Raw genomic sequence first — 22238 nt, 5'->3', positions numbered from 1 at the left:
GACTGAGCTTGTGATCTTTATATCGTGAGGATGAGAGTCCTACTGGTCTAGGTGTGTTCTGAAGCTTATTCTCATGTACTTGATCCACGTTTGGAGATATCTGTAGGTTTGAGTTTGCACATAAAGGCAGAGTCCTTTGGTTTAGTTGTATTGTCCATAGAACTCAATAAGTTATTTGTCTTTCTGCTACTGTGGTCGGGCTGAAGAATAAGAAGTTGATTGTAGATAACACTTAAATGGAAGGCAGACAGTATGGTTAATATAGGCTCTTCTTTTTCCGTTTTACCACCGGCACCCTCTGCCACATCAAGTGCATCACTGTAAAATAATTGGCTGCTTTCTAGTTTTCAGAGAGGAGCTGTATCAAGTACTTTTATGAATATAGTTCCATTCTCATCTTGCACAATTCATTCACAACACTGTATTGAAGTAACTATCGGTCCTACTTTCAACACCTAAAAGCAAAATAAATGAGCCCCAGAGTCATAAAAATAAAATATTTTTACCCTGCTGCTATTGTCTCAAAGTACTGCCCCTGCTGCTGTTTACTTCCCCTGGTTCTTTACTGTGCACCTCCATGCCTGCTACTCTTCTATGTACTTCTGTCCTAATTCTACGCTCTCCTGGCAGTCCCTAGGACTGCCAGTGCTGCTATTTGGTGCACTCTTACTGGTGTTCTATAAACTGTGGCCCCTGCGTCTCTGTGGTCTACTCCTGCAATAGTAGTAGTAGAAAACTTTATTCGATTTTAGAACAAGATAAAATCATAAAAGCAACAGTCATAATATACAATTTCATATACAATCATATATGTGCAATAAAAATAGTATTAAACAATATATATGTATATATACATGGTAAAGCCTTTCATCCATACAATAGATCATATAAAAGGTTTGGATTCTGTCTGCTAATTATATAAAATCAAGCATAACCACCCAGAGTGGTTTATTTTTAAATCACTGTAAGTCTCCAAGAGTGGCTCGGATTTTCAGACAGGTCTTAAGAAACATGGCTATGCATTTGGCATTTGATACTGTATCTAAGAATTGTAGGGCCATAAAGACAGGGCAGCATCTTCTCAGTCCTAGGGATAGCAGGATTGGAATGATCCAGCGTTTGCGTGGTACATCGTAAAATTTATAGAACAGCAATACGTGAATATTGGACTGTTCTGAAGTACCATCGCAGGGACACCGGATAATAGAATTTGAAAAAATCCTGTCTCCCTGGGAATGTGACCAAGCGGAAAAACAAATTAAGCCTAAACCGAGTTAACACGTATTTTCCATAGGTAGACACAAAAGGTAAGATACAGCTGGATGCCCAAAGTACATTGAATAGTTAAAATATGGCGATTGGTAGTTTTATTGATTTCTTGAGCCATACGAAGTTCTCCCTGATTAGATAAACAGAGCGATCGCAGGGCCTTTCTTGTAACAGTGGTTAAAATTGCAGGTTCTTTAAAGTATTTAAGAAGACCCAGATCATTAAAAAAGTTATGTACATAAGACAGCCATGAAACATCCAGCCAATTGTCTAAGACCAAACAATCTGTAATTAGTGCACGGGTTAAGCTACACTGCTCCGTTGACCAGATGCGATGCCACAATATTATTGGCTGGGTTTTTATATAGTCAGCAATGTAATCCATGCCCAGTTCAATATGGCAAGCGAATGTTGGAGAGCACTGTGGGACGGCCAAAAGGTAGCGAATGAAATTATTCTCTGCCCTCTGCAAGGTGACCACAGATACATAGCCCCACACCCCAGCACCATATACAGCTACGCTATGACACTTAGCGTGGTATATTTGCAAAAGTTCTTTTGGGGGAGGCTTCCCTATTATACGGGAAAAAGCAATCAACGCAGAGGTGGCTCTTAAAAATTAAAGATGTCTACTATCAATGGCCGATTATCTTGCAAGTCTTAACACAATCCTGTCCCTGTGGCTCTTGCGTCTACAGCTCTTCTACACACTGATCACTGATCACCTTGCTTCCTGTCCCTGTAGCAATTTGTGTTTGTTGTCCCAACCTCCTGTCCATGAACTAAATCTATGTTTCCATCCACAGGCCTTCTCTTTAAACAGTGTCTGTGAAACATCCTCTCTTACTGGAACGGTTGACCACGTTGGTCCCAACTCTCCATCGTCATGTCCATGCGTGAACTCCCTGCGCCACCCAGTGTGCCCAAACCAGAGGGCAGGAGCATGAAAGGTTCCTTGTCTTTGATGAACATTGGCGAGGAGAATTCAGGTAAGTCCTCAGCATTGTCTCAGACTATATGTATCAGCAAGAATCTTCGTTGTAGCACTTGAAAACAAGAAATGGGAACAGGAACACGATTCCACATTGGAGCACCCGCATATTATGACGCATATTATGACAATTTAGAAAGAAGAGGCCAGGCACTGAGGTATGATACTGAGGATGCTGGAGTCACCTTCCAGAGAGAAAAGGTAATGTTGCAGCATTTGCTGGTAACCACCCCATGATCCTTGTGACATCTCAGGGTACCAGTCCATAATCAGTGATTCCCAAGTGCTTGCAGAGGCAACTATGTTGTTGTGTATGGCCCACTGTCTGATTCTTCTTATTAGATACAACGCCAACGGAATAACCTTGAGTCTGCCCCAGTTTCATGTCTCCCAATGCAATAGAGAAAATCCTAAGCCGTACAGCCATTTTTGGCATTGATTTAAAGAAGCTGAAGCATATCTTTTGATGGGAAATGAAGAACTTCATGAATTTAATTCTATAGCTACTCTATATATTGGGATGTATAACATCCTACATATAAATGTAGCAGTGGTGCAGTACACACCTACAGCACATGTAAACAGATCAACGGGCCTCTACACAGGCTGTGGCTCTCCAAAGTGTCCATTTCCCTTGCAGTGTGAATTAGTGAAGGAAACGTATATTTACATCTCAGGTTTTGTGTTTGTGTCATACGACAGTGGCTCTATTAAAAGTACGATTTAGGATATGGACACATATTGCTGTTGCTAACTTTTGGTCATGCGTAGTAGAGAAACTAAAGTGTATAGTGGGAAATATAGTATAGCCAAAACTTAACAATGCGGCCTATACCAGAACCCAAAGGGGCAACAAATTCAATATAGGTTTTTAGCATTAGGACTAATACTATGGCATACATGTGCACACTTGAAACACGCAGAGGGCTCAAAATACACATTGTGGACGAAGGACATACTAGACTGGGCCATTGCAGAAGAACACAGGATGTAAACTGCTTATACAGACCGAAACTTAGATGATTTAGTAACAATGAAACAGCTAATAGACACCATTAACCCATAACACCATGTAAAGAAAGAAGCAAACAGCTCAAATCAAGAATGGGAGAAGCTAGTATAGCTAGAGACCCAAGTGGACAGGAGAAAGGACAGAAAAGACACACAATCATCAACTGTGAGAAAAAAATTGTAGTAAAACATTGCAAATGAAAACATCTAAGCAATTAGAACAATGACAAAATGATTAAAGGCTCTGTCTGTTAATGTTTAACTGTGAGATATAGTAGGAAAAAAAGATTATTAAAGAAGTAAGATTTAGTAACTCATAATTTGCTGTAAGAGTAGCCATCTTGGAATGCTTTATCTCTGTGAATGAGAACCAGATCTCTGGTTTTGATACTACTGCCTTTTCCCCTACATTCAGCCCAATTGCTACTCCCTTCAACACTAGATCTCCTCCTTTATTCACTCTCCCTGACCACAATGTACATCCACATTGACTGAGTGCAATCTCAAAATGCACATGCATCCACTCTTGACCATACCAAAACCCAGTCACGTCACTCCATTTTCAGCCACAGTGATTGCTCTTATCATTCAGGTATTTATTTACCCTCCCTGGCTCGATGGTCATACAATTGCATTGTCAAATTCCTTCAAAAAAGAGAGCTCATATTCCAAGATCAACACAATGTGAAAGTTAATGTTTACTCCTCGTTACGCTCTCCTCTCTCATACTCATGTTCACCCACTGATCCACTCTGCCCACATTGCCTTTCTCTACTACATTGCCTTTCCTAAATCTATGAACTCTTTTTGTGTCCTGTCTCATGCCTTAAGTGAATAACCTTGTCAGCCAAGAAGAGGAGGCACCCAGTAGAGGCGAACCGGGGAAGTTGTTCAAGGTCGCGAATATAGTCTGTGAGGGAAACAGCGTTTACAACACTGTTGGTACAACGTGGTGCCATTACAATGCAGTCAGTACAACAACCGCAAGTACAATGCAAGTCATTACAACAACTTGCTGTAGGGAGCTCTAGGTACTGGATTTTCAATCCAACACCTTCCCTACTGTTGCACAGACTGGAGTTGGAATAGTAAATTATACTATTACAAACTCCAGCGCCCCCACTCCCCACCACAGCAAGTCGCTGTACTGGTGCGCGTGGTAACAACATGGTCGTTGTACTGACCGCATTGTAAAGGCATGCGTTGTAAAGGCATGCGTTGCAACGTTATATATTCGTCAGTGGTAAACCTTGTGCAACATACAGCATTCCTATCACGGATAAGCAAAGCAGACTACTGACAACAGAGAAAGAGTAGGAAGCATGTTGGGCCTCGCACTTTGAAGAAATCTTGAATAGACTAGTACCAACAAGCGTAGTGGACACCCAAGAAGCAGAGTCGGACGTGAACAATGCTCCACCATAGGCATCTTGCACAATTCATTCACAACACTGTATTGAAGTAACTGTCAGTCCTATTGTCAACATGAGAAAGGAAAACAATAGAGCTCCAGAGTCTTAAAAATGTAAGAGGTTTACCCTGCTGTTATTGTCTCAAAGTACTGCTTCTGTTTACATCCCCCTTTTCTCTACTGTGCACTCCCACATCTGCCGCTCTTCTGTGTGCTTCTGTCCTAATTATGGGGTCTCCTGTCACTGTCCAGCACTGCCAGTGCTGCTATTTGGTGCACTCTTAACAGGTATTCTATACACACCCGAAGACAGAAAAAAATCCTTCAACCACTGTTTACATTGATTTGGGAGTGAAATAAAGTAACAGAAGACTGGAACCAAGGCATCATCGTCACGATTCCATAAGCGGAAGCATTAACCAATCCTTATACCCTGCATTTCTGATGCTGTGGACAAGCAGTTAAGAAAAGAACAGGCTGGGTTGTGCAAGGGCAGGTGGTGTGTTGAACAGATCCTTTCTCTACGCAACATCTTAGAGCAGTGCACAGAGTGGTAGAGACAACTATGCACCTGCTTCATTGGTTTTGAGAAAACCTTTGACAGTATCCGCTGTGACTGGCTCTGGCGTATTTTGAGAAACTATTGCATAATGCAGCAGATAGTTCTTTTCATTAAGAGCTTTTATGATAATGTTACCGACAAGTTGGGAAATAGTGAGTATAGCTTCTAAGTAAAGAATGGTGCGACTCAGGAATGCCTGTTGTCAGCATTACTCTTCAACCTAGTCATGGATCGGGTGTTGGATGCATAATGGAAGACCAAGCCAGAGGCATCAGGTAGACTTTCTTCTCTGCACTGTATGACCTTGACTATGCAGATTACCTAGCCTGGCTCATTCACACACTGCAGCTCATGCAGGAAAATAAGTGTCGCCTCAACATCTATGCACAGCAAGTCAGCCAGAAGGCCAACACGAAGAAATCTGAAGTCAAGCCACTCAACATTCCAAACTCTTCACCAGTCAAGGTGAAGTGAGAGAACTTAGCCATGACTGAAGAGTTTGTCTACCTAGGCAGTGCTATCAGACATGATGGAGGGGCAGGCAGTGACATCAAGAGCAGACTGAGCAAGGCCAGGAATGCCTTCAGATTGCTGAAAAATGTGTGGAGGTCATCTCAGTAAAGCAACAACACCAAGCTGAGGCATTACCAGAACTGCATTCTGTCCACACTCTTGTATGGATCAGAATGCTGTCAGATGACAAAAAGCAACATCACCAAACTGTCGGCCTTCCACTCCAGTAACAAGAGAATAATCTTTGTGCATTTTCTGGTCATCCATCTCCAACCATGAACAACTCTCCAGATGGAAGCAATTGAGCATGGACACCTTCATCTTGAGAAAAAGACTGCGATGGATAGGTCACACCATCAGAAGAGTCAAGACTTCATCACAAGAACAGCTCTCCACTGGACCCCCTTAAGGCAAACAGAAGAGAAGCAGGCCAAAGAACACCTGGAGGAGAACTGTAGAAACATAGGTGAAGATCCTGAACCACAGCAGGGGGACCGTACAGAAACTTGCCCAAGATGGACAGAAGTGGAGGTCCTTCGTTGCTGCCCTACATGCCAGGTAGCATACTGGGCAGTAAGTAAAGTAAGTGTTATGCCTTTGGCCTATAAAAGAGCAGTCTAATACCTTCTCAGTGTGCATGCCCATTTGGTAGGCTGTTCAGTCTCTCACTACAAAGGCATTCATTTTCAGTGCAGAATGTGGTCACAACTGCTCAAAAAGACTGCAGGTAACATCCCGTTCCAACTATCCTGTTGTCTGTTAGCTGTTCTTCATTTAAAGAAATCCTCAAGTGACTGAAGTAAGACTGAGGGCCTCCTTTAGAGTTTGGGAGTTTGGGAGTGCAGGAGCGCTGGCATTCATCAGTGGAGCTCCTCTCTCGTCAAGCTTGTGGTTCCCAACTGTATTATAGTTGAGTGAAGAACTGTGTCAGGCTCTTGTTCTCAACCTGTGCCTTCCACTCCACAGTGCAGGCTCTTGTCATATCAAACCTTTATCAATTCCTGCCCTACTAACATGCCTCCTAGATATTATAGTCACTCCTCCAAAGGCCTTCCCCCATGCAGCCGCCCCCTCATCTAACTAGTCAATCAATGCAAGTGGCACCATTATTATCCCCGTCCTCAAGATTCTTCACTGGCTCTTCCTTTCAGAATGCGTGAAATTTCAGTATGCATGAACTTCAAATCACTGCATCGTTTATAAGGTCACCATTGCTAGAAAACTGGAGATCTGATCTTGAAAACTTTCTGTGGCCAATTCACAATGATATTTTCAGCCCTAAATATAAGTCAAAATCATCACAACTGAAAACATGTCTTTCATATGGGACTAATGCTTTGTCCTTAAAAAGATCTTTCAATTCCCCAACTTGTCCAATCTCTTTCCAGTTTTTGTACATGACTCAGTATAACTTGAAGCTTTGTTTAGATATTGCTTTTAGAATAATTAGGGCATCATTTAAACTCTGTCAGGAAGTCCGCTAGGCCCATGGGGTTGACAGAGGCCTTTTCCTCGGCTTTCCTGGGAAGTACCATCTGCCATATTGAGTGGTTCCCATCCTACCTGGCAGGATTTTTAGAGACGAAAAGGCTTCTTCCAATGTGGTGGAAGCACCTTCATCAAAGCGAATGCTAGGCAGTCTATTGTGCTGGAGTGGCCTGATCTGTTTTCTTTTCTCAAAAACCACCCCCCTAAAGCAGCGATTTATCTCAAAAGTCGAAAAACAAGGATCCTTGAGTTTTTTCCATTTGGTGGGGGGAGGGGAATGTTGATTTTTTGCGTTGGTTTCATCAGTGTAGGCTCCACCAGCACATAATCAAGAATTTCCTCACCGCTCAATGGGGCACAGGAACTTTAGCTTTGTTGGTATGGGAGCCCTGACAACTTACATCTGAGCTCCCACTAAAAAGAACTAAGTGAGCAATCTTTTGTATTGTTTGAATGTACTTTAAAACATAATAAAAAACAAATACATTGTGAGTATGAACTGCCTTTTACTGCTTTTTACATTGATGAATTGTCCGGGGAGGACTAGAACAGGCTTGTGAACACTGTGCAACTCCACCTACAGATACTGTTTAAAAGCATTAAGATTAAACAATGGCGTTTGACCCAAACAGCTCCATAATAGCTATTGAAGACGAGGATGGGCGTTTTGGACAAATCTCTGATTATGGACTTAACCAAGGTAAGATCCAGATTGTCCTTAACGACAAAGCAAAAATGACTGATATACGCATAGTAGAAAAAGCCACATATTTAGGTATTTGTTTTTCGTCTAAGTTAGATAATGTGGTTAAGCTAAACATAGAACCCCTTATGGATGCTATACAAAAAGTTCTTCAACGTCTTTGCATTTATCTATCATAGGAAGATCTGATGTTATTAAGATGTTGTTTTTCCTAAATATTTTATATTTGTTTTGGCAATATATCTTGAATTCACGACACAGGGGTTTAAAACAATAGAGTGGGTATTCTCTAGATTTATCTGGGCTTATTCGCAACCTGACGTGCTTACAAATCTCTTACCCTATCCAGGTGCAGGGGAGGGCTAGCACTCCCGAATCTAAAATTATATTACCTGGCCTCTATATTACTGTATTGCGGAGAGCTATTACAGAATAAAAAGGGATGATATACGTACAGATACAATTCCATCTATCTTTGTACTTGAGTTGAGAAGTGAGAATAGTGGCTGTCCATGGCGCCAACTACATGACAGCTACTAGAAAAAAAAGTCCGGTTTAAAACCCATTTTAGCGTAGTTAAAGCATGGAGTGCTATAGGGAGAGTGTTTGGGATCGGCAGAATATCTTTTTATACTCCCTTAGCCGACAATCAAAATCTCCCAGTGATTTTTAGAGAATCTTGTATTAGGAAATGGAAGAGCGCTGGAATTGTCCAGATTGGCTGCTTTTTCTCACCCATTGGGTTACGATCTTTTGAAGAACTGAAAAAGGATTTTAATCTAGATTGGCGGGACTTTTTTAAGTACCTTCAAATTAGAGATTTCCTGCTACGGAAGGAGAAGGGAAAGGTGTAATTTGAGAAAGTTGGAATTGTTGAAAAATTACTTCAGGATGAAGCAAGCTCTATTGGGGGAGATATAAACACTTATTAATGCTGCACTGCCAGATGATTTGGATAAATATTCACAGAAGTGGCAGGCGAAAGTAGGGATATCAAATGAGATATTTAACTATGCATATGAGATGTCACAAACCATTTTAATGTCCACTAGATTACAGGCTCAATTTTTTAAAACATGTTTTTTTTGTATTACATCCCAGATAAAATTGCTAAGTGGGGGAGTGGTAAGGGAACACTCTTCCCGAGATGTACAATGTTTAATACAGACAGTGCTCATATATTCGCATCATGTAATGAGTTAAAAAGATTGAAGAAAGATATCGGAAATGTTTTAACTGAAGTGTTACAAACTGAGATAATATTGACCAATGATATTATTTTATTTTGGGTTGCGGAATCCAATTATGTAAGAACAAGACATGAATTGATTTTTATTGCCATGTCAACCTTAAGAATGTGTGTTGAACCCTAACGCACCATCGTTTCAGCAATGGCTCGCCAAGCTGCTTGCAATATCTGACCTAGAAATGGTTATATATAAACGAAAAGGTAGTAAACTACGTAGAAGTGGATTGAAAATGTGAACTCCCATACTTGTGTGGAGTCAAACCCAAAGCAGAGAATAGGTGGGGGGAGGTGAATTATCTTCCCCACTGAGCGTGGTTGTAGGAGAGTGGGGTCTGCAATCCTATGGTCACCCCAGATTTTTGCTTTTTGCTTCACTGGTTTACGACTTTCCCTGGCTGTGGGCCTGCTAATCAGACCCACAGCCTAGCTGTTCTCTCTCTAAATTGACAACCATGTACTTTAGGTGCATTTACCAATTGGTACTGGGCCACCTTATCAGTCCCTGTACAGTGTATCTTAGGTACCCAGGGCATAGGTGTACCCAGGGACTACCATGGGCTGAAGCATGTATTATGCCACCCCTGGCTGGCCATCTAAAACTGACACAACTGGCTGCAAGACAGCTGGGGCAAGGTGGTGTAAACACCCTTTGCTATAGATATAGTATACCTATATCTAAACCTAAAATGGATACATATATTCCTATCAGTCACTCCTATGGCAGGCCTTATCAATCCTGAAGGCAGAGTGCTTGGAATTATGTGAGATATGGTGCTCTGGCATGAGCTGAGCCCGTCTGCAGCTTGCGGAACCAAGTCCTAATAGCTGTTCCATGATAACGCTATACCATATACTCTTATGTGCATTATCAACCTCGCGGTTAAATGCTAACTCTGGTATAGCATTATCAAAACATGTCGAGTAAGGTGTCATACGAATTGGAATACTACCCCCTCGCCAATTCTGGCGACGGGGGTAGCATTCCACCCTTCTAGAGGGGCACGACATGTATGTAACTGTGAACCCCGGTTAAAGTTAACTCGAGCCTTGGCATCACAAAATGGATGCTGCCACCACAGACACAAGTCTGACCTCCTGCTGCTGGGAGTCCTTCCAGCGAGGGAGGCCTGGACAAAGGGTTTTCTGCCTTGGGAGGTGCTAGCACCACCCCAGACAGGATTTTGTGTATTGAGGTAGGGAGGCCTGAAAGGAATGAGACATGCCTGGGGCGCACAAGGTGCCCTGTGAATATACCGGTTCAAATCAGTTGCTGGGGCACTCCAGCCTCAGCTCTGGCGCGAAACCGGACAAAGGATAGGGGGTGTAACCACCCCTCTTCCTGGTCCCACCCAGGGGAGGGACCTAGTCAGTAGTGCAGCCCCCTTTAGCAGGATAAAGGTAGGAGCTGGTCCCATTCCAGATTAGATTAATCCTGAACTACTCTGCAAGAAGAAACTCTGGACTTCGACGTTCTGCTCCTCAGAAGACTGAAGAAATCTCCCTTGTGGGCAAGGAGTGTCCACCCTGCAACTGCAGGCACCATCAAGCGTCCAGCGGCTTCACTTTGTAGTCTTCCCTCGAGGATCCAGACTTCAGATCCCAACGAGACCCGGATTCCCAGACCTCTCCGACCTCAACTCACATCTGCAGCATAGCTGAGACCCGTGGGTGCGACGAGACACGTGGGACCGGCCATCTTGAAAGAACCTGCACTTCGCTTCCAGCACGAATCCCGAGGTAAACTCGACCAAGTGCTTTGGGGATTGAGAAGCCCCAGCCCCGAGCAGCCCCTGCACCGAAGATCAGCCCTCCAGCTTCCACGAGATCTGTGTGGGGCCCTTCTGCTTGGTTGCTGCTCGACGCGTTGTCTGGTCACTTGCCGGCTGGCTAGTGGCCTCCTAGACGATGAACCTTGAAATCTTCATTGCTGGTCTGGTTGCTCCACTCTGGCCCTTGCTCCCTTCCAAAAGCGGGGCACCCCGGACTCTCCTACTCCGCACCAGACGCCTTTTCCACTCACCGCGTGGGTTGCCTTTGCCAAGGCCTGTTGACGCCGAATCCGGAACCAACACCGCCGACAGCGAGAGCCTGCGTGGGACAGCTCGTGCCTCCATCCGGGTCATCCAAGACACCTCCTGGTCCACGTGGCTGCAGAGTCAACCGTCCACTCTTCACTTGATCGCGACAACGACATCTGGTTCCTCCCTGGTTCCACTCCAGTCACTGGCTAGTGACTGTGAACATTGTCCCCTCTGCTTTCAGGTCTTCAGCATCTCTGATCCACCCTTGGATCACACCGGACATCTTCCTCCTGGTCGCCTGCAGCATCTTTTCCTCCAGGCTCCATAGACTTCAACGCGAGAACCCGACACACATTGACACCTATGCACCCGCAGCCCGTGGGTGAGGTAACAAGAGCATTTCGGTGCTCAAGGGTAGTTTAACTGTCCTAGTGTCAAGTTCCACAGTCGTTTTAGTCCTAACTAGTCAGGATTGTCCATACTCACCTTTAACTTGAACTGTACTGTCCATAGACGTTGTTACGCATCTCGCGTGTGAGTTCACACTCTGCACACGCGTCCCATGGCCCTCCTATTACTTACCTAAGGTGAAGATAGCGTAGTCCTAGCGAACCTCCAGCCTCTGGACAGCTCCATTCCTTCTATCGACTCTCACATTCCATTTACTTAGTATATGGTTTGCCGTGCCCCTAGGGCACCATTGTAATTTTGTGCAACTTATCGTATTTTTCTTAAGAGATTGTCATGTGCTTAGCCCTCTGACCTCATAAAGAGTTCAGAGGTGTTGTTATTAATAAATATAGTGTTTATTTTCATAACAACCTGTGTGGTGTCCTTTCATCTGGTATTCAAGGGGTTATATTGTGGTAAAACAGCTGGCTTCACATGCCAAAAGAGTTTAGCCTAAGACTGCTTTGTCCATGCTACCATTAGGATAGCTGGTCTATAAGGTTGACTTACAACCAATCACCATAAGGGTTGTTTGGACTGATACAAGGTGATCATTAGAACTAGTGAGCATCATATATCAGGCCAACTTCTCACAGTGGTCATGATGGATTGTATAGAACTATATTTTAAGGAAGATTTTGCAATTGTCATTTTGATTTGCAGTTGACAAAGTTAATATATGGTACTCTATGTAAGTAAAGAATTAATTTGATTATCTGAAAGAAACAGGTTAGTATTAGATTCCTTACCTTAGAATATCCCCAGGCGTCAGACTGGATCCGGAAACTTTTGCGTAGCAGTACCCTTGAGCGTCGGTAGGCGTCGTCTGCGTCTCCGCGTCCGTCGTTGGCGCCGGGATGACGTCACCGGAGTACTTAGACGCCGCCCTCCCGCGCTGACGTCAGTTCCTATTTTTTCCACGCCAGCAAGCGCCGAACCGGGAACAGTGGTACCCGTAGTCATTTTTAGGTTGAGGTCCGAAGGCTGCGCTTGCGCAGTCTCCAGGAGGAGATTTAATGATTTTGAGTATGGGGGCTTGAACCCGCCTCTCTCCTCCATTGGCTGGCTTCCTAAACGGAGGCCAGCCATTGGAGGAGAGGGGCATCACTCCTTCCAGGCCCCGTCTCTTTCGGATTCGGGGGCGTGTTTTTTTGTGTTCTTTCGACTGTGACGTCATCCGTCACTCAGAACGCCAAAAACACGCCCCCGAAGCCGAAATTTTTGGATGTTTGCGGCCGCCATTTTTTTGTTGTTTTTGTTGTTGTTGTTGTTGTTGTTGTTTGAGCGCGAGGCGCGCGCCTTTCTCGCCTCATGCGCTCCTAGTTGTAATTCAGGTCCCGTCCGGCAGGGCTCGTTGTAGGCTGTGGTGCGAAGCGAGCCTTGTTTATCTTTTTCCTCCCCACCTTGCTTAAACTCTGATCCCCAGAGGCTGGCTTACTCTTTGCTTTCTCTTTGTATCACATATTTGGATGCAATGACGGAAACAGCTAAATACAAGTCGGGCGGCACACTTTGTATCTATGATGTGTATCACATATTTAGATGCAATGACGGAAACAGCAAAATACAAGTCGGGCGGCACACTTTGTATTCATGATGTGACTTGTATCATATATTTGGATGCAATGACGGAAACAGCAAAATACAAGTCGGGCGGCACACTTTGTATTTATGATGAGACTTGTATCATATATTTGGATGCAATGACGGAAACAGCAAAATACAAGTCGGGCGGCACACTTTGTATTTATGATGTGACTTGTATCACATATTTGGATGCAATGACGGAAACCGCAAAATACAAGTCGGGCGCCACATACAGTGTGGCTCTGTGTGGGTGTAAATGCAATAGGTCCTGCATTTGCGAGCGATTACGCTATTGGCATTGTAAATGACAATGCCATTTATTTAACGATTAAACTATTGGCAATGTAAATGACAATGCCATTTATTTATGATTTAAAAAAAAAAAAGTCATGAGCAATGCCAATAGCTCTACCTTTAATAATGCCGAGACCATTGCATTGTAAATGCTTGTTTGACTAAACTTTTGATCTTTTTGATAATTTTTTCTCGAAGTCGAACGACTCCGTCGGTGCCGGTAGGGATGCCTGGGTTTAAGCCCTGCGTCGACTGCAACCTACTGATGTCAGTTACCGACCCCCATCGCCGGTGTCTTCATTTCCTGGGGCCCGACTACGATGACAAGTCATGCCCTGACTGCCGGACCTTGACGTCGAAGTCTAGGCGGGAGCGGTCCCGCAAGTGCCTCGAGCTCCGGCAGTCGGCCCCGTGCCGTTTGATGTCCTGGTCCGGAAGGAGGTCGAGGGACCGGTCGCGGGGCCGGAGTCATCACGGCCTGGAGGATCGACACCACTCCTCGAGCTCCAAGTCCTCAGGTAAGAGGCACAAGAAGTCGAAGAGGCGACATCGCTCTTCCGACGCTCACGCGACGTGGCCAGGGGTTCGGGTGACACCGTCCACACGGCTCCATCGGAGCCATAGGCGTCGCGGCCTGCTCCATACCCGCCGGTCCCTGGGCAGAACGTGACGCCGGAGGAGATTGACGCCTTCCTCACGTCCATGAGGTCGCTTACTCCTCCGTCAGGTTCCGCGGCCCATTCGGGCCCAGCGGCACCGACTGGGAGCCCAAGCGGGCCGGGCGCTTCGGCCCCGGCGCCGTCGGCGACTTCGGTCCCGACGCCGCAGGGCTTCGCCGGATCTGGGCCCGGATCCAGGTCGTCGCCGGTCGACCTTACGACCTCGCCGGCGCCAGCTCCTAGGGTGTAGCCCCCGGCGCCGACTACTTTCGCCGCCGATGGGAGATTTTTTCTTCTATGATCCGCCCCATCATTTGACCCTGAGTACCAGGAGATGGGTGGTGAGGTGGATTGGGAGGGGTCTGAGGACCCTCTGGCACGTGAGTGCCAGTCTTATCAGGACTGGGCAGGTGAGCTAGGGGACGCCAGTGGTCTGGAAACTTCGCCAGACACTGGTTTTGTCTCCCCTCCTACCGTGGCTACGGAGGAGGGGCAGCCTCTAGTGTGGTGTTGATGCAGGCGGCCAAGGCCTTATCCCTTGAACTCCCCGTCGCGACCGTGAGGACTAACCTCCTCACTGAGGTCCTTAAACCGCAAGCAAGCTCTTCGGAGCCTCTTTTGCCGTTTAATGAGGCCTTGTCTGACGTTCTTCTGGGCACCTGGTCCAGGCCCGCTACAGGTCCTCCTGTAGATAGGAACGTGGCCAGACGCCACCGCCCGGCTCCGGGCGACCCTTGCTTCCTGTCCACCCACCCCACTCCCGAGAGCCTGGTCATACAGGCCTCTAACTCCCAGACCGCATTCCCGACGGCTCCCCCCGATCAGGAATCCAAGAGGTACGAACAATATGGCAAGAAGATGTTCTCCTCACTGAGTTTGGGGTTGCGGTCAGTTAACAACGCGTGCCTCTTGGGCCGTTATACCCACTCTCTGTGGGACACGGTCGCGGACGTGCTGCCACAATGTCCGGAGGAGGCCCGGACTAAACTCGCCCAAGCCCTTGCGGAGGGTCGAGATGCATCACGGTACTCCATCAGATGTGGACTTTATACCACGGACTCGCTGGTTAGAGCAATGGCAACGACGGTGGCGATTAGTCGCCACGCCTGGCTGAGGTCCGCCAACTTTTCAGCTGATGTCCAAAACACCCTTATGGACATGCCGTTTGATGGCCGTCGCCTCTTTGGCAACAAGGCAGATAGTGCGCTTGAGCGCTTTAAGGACTCCAGGACTACGGCCAAATTCTTGGGCCTGTCGGCCCGCGCCTGCAATCTGCTGCCTTTCGCCCCTTTCGTGGCCAAGGAAGGGGCGTCCCTCACACAGCCTGCCAGCCACGGGCCTCATACTGACATCTAGCGGTGTGGCGGACGTGATAACCGCTGTGGCGGTGCCCGGGGTCAACGGCGCGGCCAGTCCACATCCACCCCCGCAGCATCCGCCTCAAAGCCTTCCTAGTCCGAGCTTTCAGGCCCACGAGACACCAGTGGGGGGCAGGGTTCGCCATCACCTCTTCCACTGGCGCAACATCACATCGGACAGGTGGGTGCTGCAAATCGTCCGAAGGGGCTACTCCCTCCCCTTCGAGGCGACCCCTCCAGCCATGCCACCGCAGTACCACCGCTTGTCAGGGGATCACTTGAATCTTCTGCGAGAGGAAGTTACGTCCCTCTTGGCCAAGGGGGCCATCGAGCGCGTTCCTGGGCCAGAAGTAGGGTGTGGTTGTTACTCCCACTACTTTCTGGTTCCCAAGAAGGGAAAAGGGGGGTCTACGCCCTATCTTGGACCTGCGGAACGTCAACGGCTTCCTCCGGAAGGAGAGGTTCAAGATGCTGACACTGGCTCAGGTCTTAGCTACCCTGGACCCAGGAGACTGGGTGGTAGCGTTGGACTTGCAGGATGCTTATTTTTTGACATCCCCGTCCTGCCGGCCCACCGGCGCTACCTGCGGTTCACGGTAGGCCACGAGCACTTTCAGTTTACCGTGCTCCCTTTCGGCCTTACCAGCTCCCCACGGGTGTTCACAAAAGTGATGGCGGTGGTCGCAGCTCATCTGCGCAGGTTAGGGGTTTCAGTCTTCCCCCTACCTCGACGACTGGTTGTTAAAGGCGGGCTCGTCCCAGACAGTCGTCAGCCACCTCCAGACTTCGGCCGGCCTCCTGCACCTGCTGGGGTTCTCCATCAATGTGCCGAAGTCGCACCTGTGTCCCTCTCCGAAGCTCCTCTTCATCGGAGCGGTTCTAGACTTGGCGCAGGTTCAGGTTTATCCTCCCGAACAGTGGATTCGGGATATTCAGGCTCTGATTCCGATCTTTCAGTCCTTATCCCGAGTCTCGGTCAGGTTGACGCTGCGGCTTCTGGGGCTGATGGCCTCCTGCATCCTTCTGGTGCCTCACGCCAGGTGGCGGATGCTGGCTCTGCAGTGGGACCTGAAGTTTCAGTGGGCCCAGCATCAGGGCAACTTGTCCGACCATGTCTTGATCTCGGAGGGCACTGCAAGACAGTTGCAGTGGTGGCTCACGGACCGCGATTGGGTCAGCGGCATATCCCTGTCCCTACCCCAACCGGAGCACGTAGTTGTGACGGACATGTCCCTCCAGGGCTGGGGAGGCCAAATGGGAGAGGCGGAGATCAGAGGCCTCTGGTCTCCTCCGGAGTCCTAGCTCCATATCAACCTTCTGGAGCTGCGGGCGATCCGACTTGCACTGAAGGCATTCCTCCCCTCTGTCCGGGGGAGTGTGGCGCAGGTGCTCTCATTCTATTTGGATCGCACACGCTAGTTCCGGGTGGATGACCAACTCTTTGTTGGATACGTGGGCGCTAAGAAGGGACGGGCGGTGCACAAACCAACCATTTATCGATGGGTCGTCTTGTGCATCAAGGCTAGTTACTCGTTGGCTCGAAAGGAGCCTCCTGTGAGGCTTCGTGCCCATTCCACACGAGTCACGGCAGCTACTACTGCCCTGGGTCAGGAGTCCCCTTGCAGGACATCTGTCAGGCAGCTACATGGGCCTCGCTGCACACGTTCGCAAGACACTACTGCCTGGACAGCCAAGTCCGGAGAGATGGCTTTTTCGGCCGTTCCGTTCGCCAGTTTTTTCTGGTGTGATCATTGGTTCGCAGACCCACCACCAGGATTGGTATTGCTGGGGTATCAATTCTAAGGTAAGGAATCTGATACTAACCTGTTTCTTTCAGATGCACCAGTTACTTACCTTCGGTAACGATATATCTGTAAGAAACAGTAGTTAGTATTAGATTCCTTACCGCCCCATCCATCCTCCCCGTTCTGCGAACCGATATCTAGGGTTAAGGTCATCCCCTGTTAAGGCCCTAGTTTTTATGGTACCAGTGTTTGTTTTTATCATGGCTCTGCGTTTTCTGGTGCGTAAAAGCTGTGTATAAGAACTGACGTCAGCGCGCGAGGGCGGCGTCCAAGTACTCCGGCGACATCATACCGGCGCCAACGACGCCGGTGACGGACGCGGAGCCGCAGACAACGCCTACCGACGCGCAAGGGTACTGCTACGCAAAAGTTTCTGGATCCAGTCTGACGCCTGGGAATATTCTAAGGTAAGGAATCTAATACTAACTACTGTTTCTTACAGATATATCGTTACCGAAGGTAAGTAACTTGTGCGATTATACCTGTCTGATGGGGGGGGAGGGTGAAAGGGGGGTAAGTGGGGACTATTGTTGAAAAATGAATAAAGATTGTTTAACCCGTTGACCGCCGCATGAATTCTGCCGCGGTGTGGCCATTTTAATCAGTAGGCGGGTTTCGGATGGCCCTTGGCCGTCCCCCGCTCACACCCACCGTCACGTGGGACGGCCGGGGGCCGTCTGCAGCACCGACGGGGTTAAAAAAAAGATTAAACAATGGCATCAAGGGCTGTACAACATTTTTTGGTCTTAAGACTTAAACAAAGACACAACACTGTGCTCATGGATAGCCATACTGTAGAAATCTCGCAGTCAAATCCTTCAGGTACGGTTTGTTACTCAATAGGACCACCTCTTGACAGCCTCAATTCTGATTGGTATTACAGCACAGAAGGTTAAGGTGATCAAGCGATGGAAGGAAGAAAAGGCAACAGCAGGGAAGGAGACTTGTAATACAAAACCCATATACTATTACTCTGACCAAATAACCGTCTTATACCAGTCTATACCGTGTTACCATATGTTGCCTGAACAAGAAAATAATCTTCAACTTTGATTCAGAGATACAATATATATACCATGTCAGTTCAATATGCTTTTATGCTCCTCTTCTATAGGACATTTTAATATGAAGAGAACGTAACTCAATTATTACAAGTTCCTTCTAACCTAGGCTTCTTTTTAGGAGATCTGAGATACCTACCGATAATAATAATGTGCCTTGCCTCACAGGGGGCGAACCACTTTCCAGGACTTACAGATACCCCCGTTAAGAATGGCAAATAATAAACATCATAAGCATCTGTAATGAGCTGTGCACATCTTCCTCGTTTACATGATTATACCTTTTACAAAAGACATTGGTTATTTTTCTCAATATTACGCTGAGTTCACATGTAATCAATGTCTCCTCACCAATGATAGCCAATAGGTAGGTTCTTTACGATACGCTAGGATACTGCCAGCAAATCTTGTTTCCCCTCAAGGGTTATTATATGTGAATGGCGGAAGCGCTGTAAATCAAATAAGTCAGTAGTGCATAATCTGTAGAAATACAGAACAAAGGAAATTCCATGATGTACAATATGCAAAATGTCAGCCCGCAGAAAGAGCTTGCAGTGACTCCCAAGATGGCATTTGTAACCCAAGATGGCGTTTGTATTCCAAAACAACATTTGAACGCCATCAGCACAAACGCTTTCGCCACCGGCCACTCATTAGGAAAGTGCCGTCGCCTGAATACAGCAGAAATGGAGAGAACACCCTTACCAGCCCAATCAGCGGGACGAAGCTCCTGCGTTAGACTGGACAGGTCATATGGAATTAACAATCTGCACCGCTACTAGAGGGGAAGCTGTATTTATAGTATTTCCAGTTCGAGATCCATGCCGCCAATTACCTCCCTATTATAACCCATTTCCTTGGTATTAAGGGTCTTTCTAACAAGAGTAGTTATAGGTTAATATTATTTCCAAAATTTACTCTTGCAACTTTATTCTGTAATAGTCATTGCTATACACTCAGGGTTTTCATTGTGGGCATGTTGGTGTAAAGACTTTATTTATCTATTGAACATAAATATACTGATGGTGTAAGTGTAACTTCATTGAGATGTCTCAAAAAATAGGTAGCATCTTGAATCTACAGCGGAGTCAGCAATTTTATTTACTAGATACAATTGATGCCAATGTAATAGACATTTAAATAGATGTTACATAGCTCCCCAATGCACACTATAACCACTTAGCCATATAAATACCCTACATATGTAATAAAATCCATCAATGCAAGCATTGTGAAGGCCCAAAAAGAGTGCAACATATGCAAAACAAGTACGTACCTGTGCCTTTAGGTCCCTTCCTAAACCTTAAAATGTCAAGTTGTTTGGTTACATGAAGAGCCATAGTGCAATATCTAGGTCTGTCCCTGCCTGCTAACTTATTTTTTTCATTTATTTTCTTAAAATTTCCCCCATATGTGATACCATTTATCCCAAAGTACATATCTCGAATAAAACACATTTTCTTATGACTCAAACTTTCACCTCCCTAAATATCTTTTTTTACCAAGGCAGAGGAATTCCTTTATTTCTTTATTAAGTCTACCCAATTTTTTAACCCGAAAATTCCACCTAGAGCTGAGGTGTACCATTTTTGTGGTGAACTTTTTAAAGATTTGTGATAGAAAGAGTTAGAATTTCCATGTAGATGGCACACTTTTGTTAGTATAGAGGAGATATGATAATTGTCTGTGTTCCGGTCTTGGAGGCACACAATTGTGAATTCGAAAGTGAGCTTGCTGAAAATGTCCAAAACCAAGATTTGCAGCACAAAGATGACCTCACTAATCCCCCATGACTCTTGTAGTAGGCATAGATAAACCCAAGTCTGGCTCAAGTCAAGAGAGGCGTTTATGGTGAGTTTCGGTGCAATAAGACATGTTTTTCGCAGTAGTATGGATGTCTACCCAAAGTAATGTTTTACACACTGCTCATATACTTTGACTAAAAATAGTAGTTCCGAAGCCCAATCTACAAATGCAATCTGAGAAAGACAAAGAAGGTCAGTAATCACAGAATGAAAGTGGTAATCTAATAAAGGAATTGGTAATCCCAAGTAAAATTATAAATATTAACAACATGGCAATGAAAACAGGAACTCTGGCTAAATGCTGGATATAAAGGACCTCTGGCTAAATCCTGGTTATAAGATTTGCAAAGTTCGAATGTTAGTGAATATTGGAACATGTATCTATTGTTAGTGAAGCTCGAAACACACCATGAATAGAAAGGTACTAGACAATAACAGTGCAGTACTGAACTAATCTTAAGGTAGCCAGGGTTTGCAAACTTTGCTAGAGTTACTGCTCACTAACCATCATTCATTGCAGCACTGCATACTGCAACAAAGGGAGATCATAATCTCCTACCAAAATGGTTACTTCGTAATAAGTGCAAATTGTTAGGTTGGTGTATATCTAAACACCGCAAATAACATACAAAACCAACAGCGATTCAAGTTTCTGTGCACCTGGTACCTGCCCGAGAAGAGACATTGTCTCAGACTTCATGTGTTTATGTGTTAAGAACATCACGGAGGCGCAGCGGCCTCTGGGAGAATGAGTGAGAAAAGGTGTACAAACCCAAGGGCCCAAGGGTGCACAAGAGTCACAACAGATCCCATGTTTCTTTGATGCTCATCATTAAATATCTGGGTGCTTGAGCACTCTGTAAACCAGGGTCTAAGACAAGCCCCTAAACATTACCAGTTGATGCTGTGGCGTCATGTGAGGCACGGCGGTGGTAATTACAGGGAAAAATAACCAATGGTGCCCTGTGCATCAGGGCCATTGACATTTTAATTTACAGAAACAACCTTCCGTGCTAACTAAAAAATCAGTCCATCAAAATCTGTTTGCAAGCACCATGAAGTAAACAGATATAAAGGCAATGGCATACATTACCTCAAAAAAGTTACCACTTGGTTTTCTCTTCATTTTTGAAAAACTTGAATCAACATTTGCCTCCTTTCAAGAGCTCACCCTCCCTTATCGTTCTGAGTAAATAATTAGAAAAGGTTTCCTTGACCAGTGCTTCACTTGGAAGATATTAGCACTTAGGTGATAGCTATGGAAGGGGACTATCTCCAAGAAATGTCCCCAAATTGTTGGGCATAATTGTCCTCCTTCACATACAAGTTTGAGTAATGCTTAACAAAGACATCCATGATTTCTTCATGATCAAACATCATCATATGTTCCTCACCTCAGATATTAGCCTGTGCTGCTTAGCCATCCCAGCCAACACATTCAATCACAACAAAATAATTTTTATTCGATCTTACCTAGAAGATCATAAAAGATAAACACATTACAAAATAAGCAATAATAAAACAGAACGGACAATAATATACACGATAAAAACGTGTTAAGACATGTTAAAACATACCAAAATTCAATAATTATTTCCAAATTATTCATTTTCTCATCCGACACAAAGCAGTGCTAAACTTGCTAAACAAAATGCATGCAGGACACTAAAGTTTATTTCAGGAATCTGGCGCCAGCGCTACGGAATGCTGCATTTGGCAATACCAAGGCTGTGTAGTCTTGATTTCCCCTCATACCTCTTATTCCCATGACTTATAATTTCCTGTCTCTTTATCTTACTCTTCTTTCTCTTTCTCCTGCTCTGGGTCAAACTTTGTTGATTAAATATATACCCCGCTCCCCAAACCTGAGTGCTAATGCCTGCTCTTTGCAACCACCAACACAAGTTAATATATGTGGGGTAGCGGAAACCTCAGGATGATCTGCTTGCAAACAAAAGAGGTTCCTCAGGTGGAAGAAGGGCGTCAGCGGTAGGGCACATG

General features: G+C 45.7%; 1 protein-coding gene across 1 annotated transcript in view; it reads left to right on the top strand.

Moving 5' to 3' along the window:
* Positions 1 to 22238, top strand: part of AXDND1 (axonemal dynein light chain domain containing 1) — a 532992-nt gene that overhangs the window by 27504 nt on the left and 483250 nt on the right. The window contains exon 2 of the mRNA XM_078643748.1: positions 2076 to 2258. Within this exon, the coding sequence (XP_078499874.1) occupies positions 2156 to 2258 (103 nt within the window). The 5' untranslated portion in view covers positions 2076 to 2155. The remainder of the gene's footprint in view (positions 1 to 2075; positions 2259 to 22238) is intronic.

Source organism: Lissotriton helveticus, chromosome 1_1 (genome assembly GCF_964261635.1).
Source record: "Lissotriton helveticus chromosome 1_1, aLisHel1.1, whole genome shotgun sequence".
NCBI lineage: Eukaryota > Metazoa > Chordata > Amphibia > Caudata > Salamandridae > Lissotriton > Lissotriton helveticus.
Note: the sequence above shows the minus strand (reverse complement) of the source record. Positions and strands in the feature narration are given on the sequence as shown.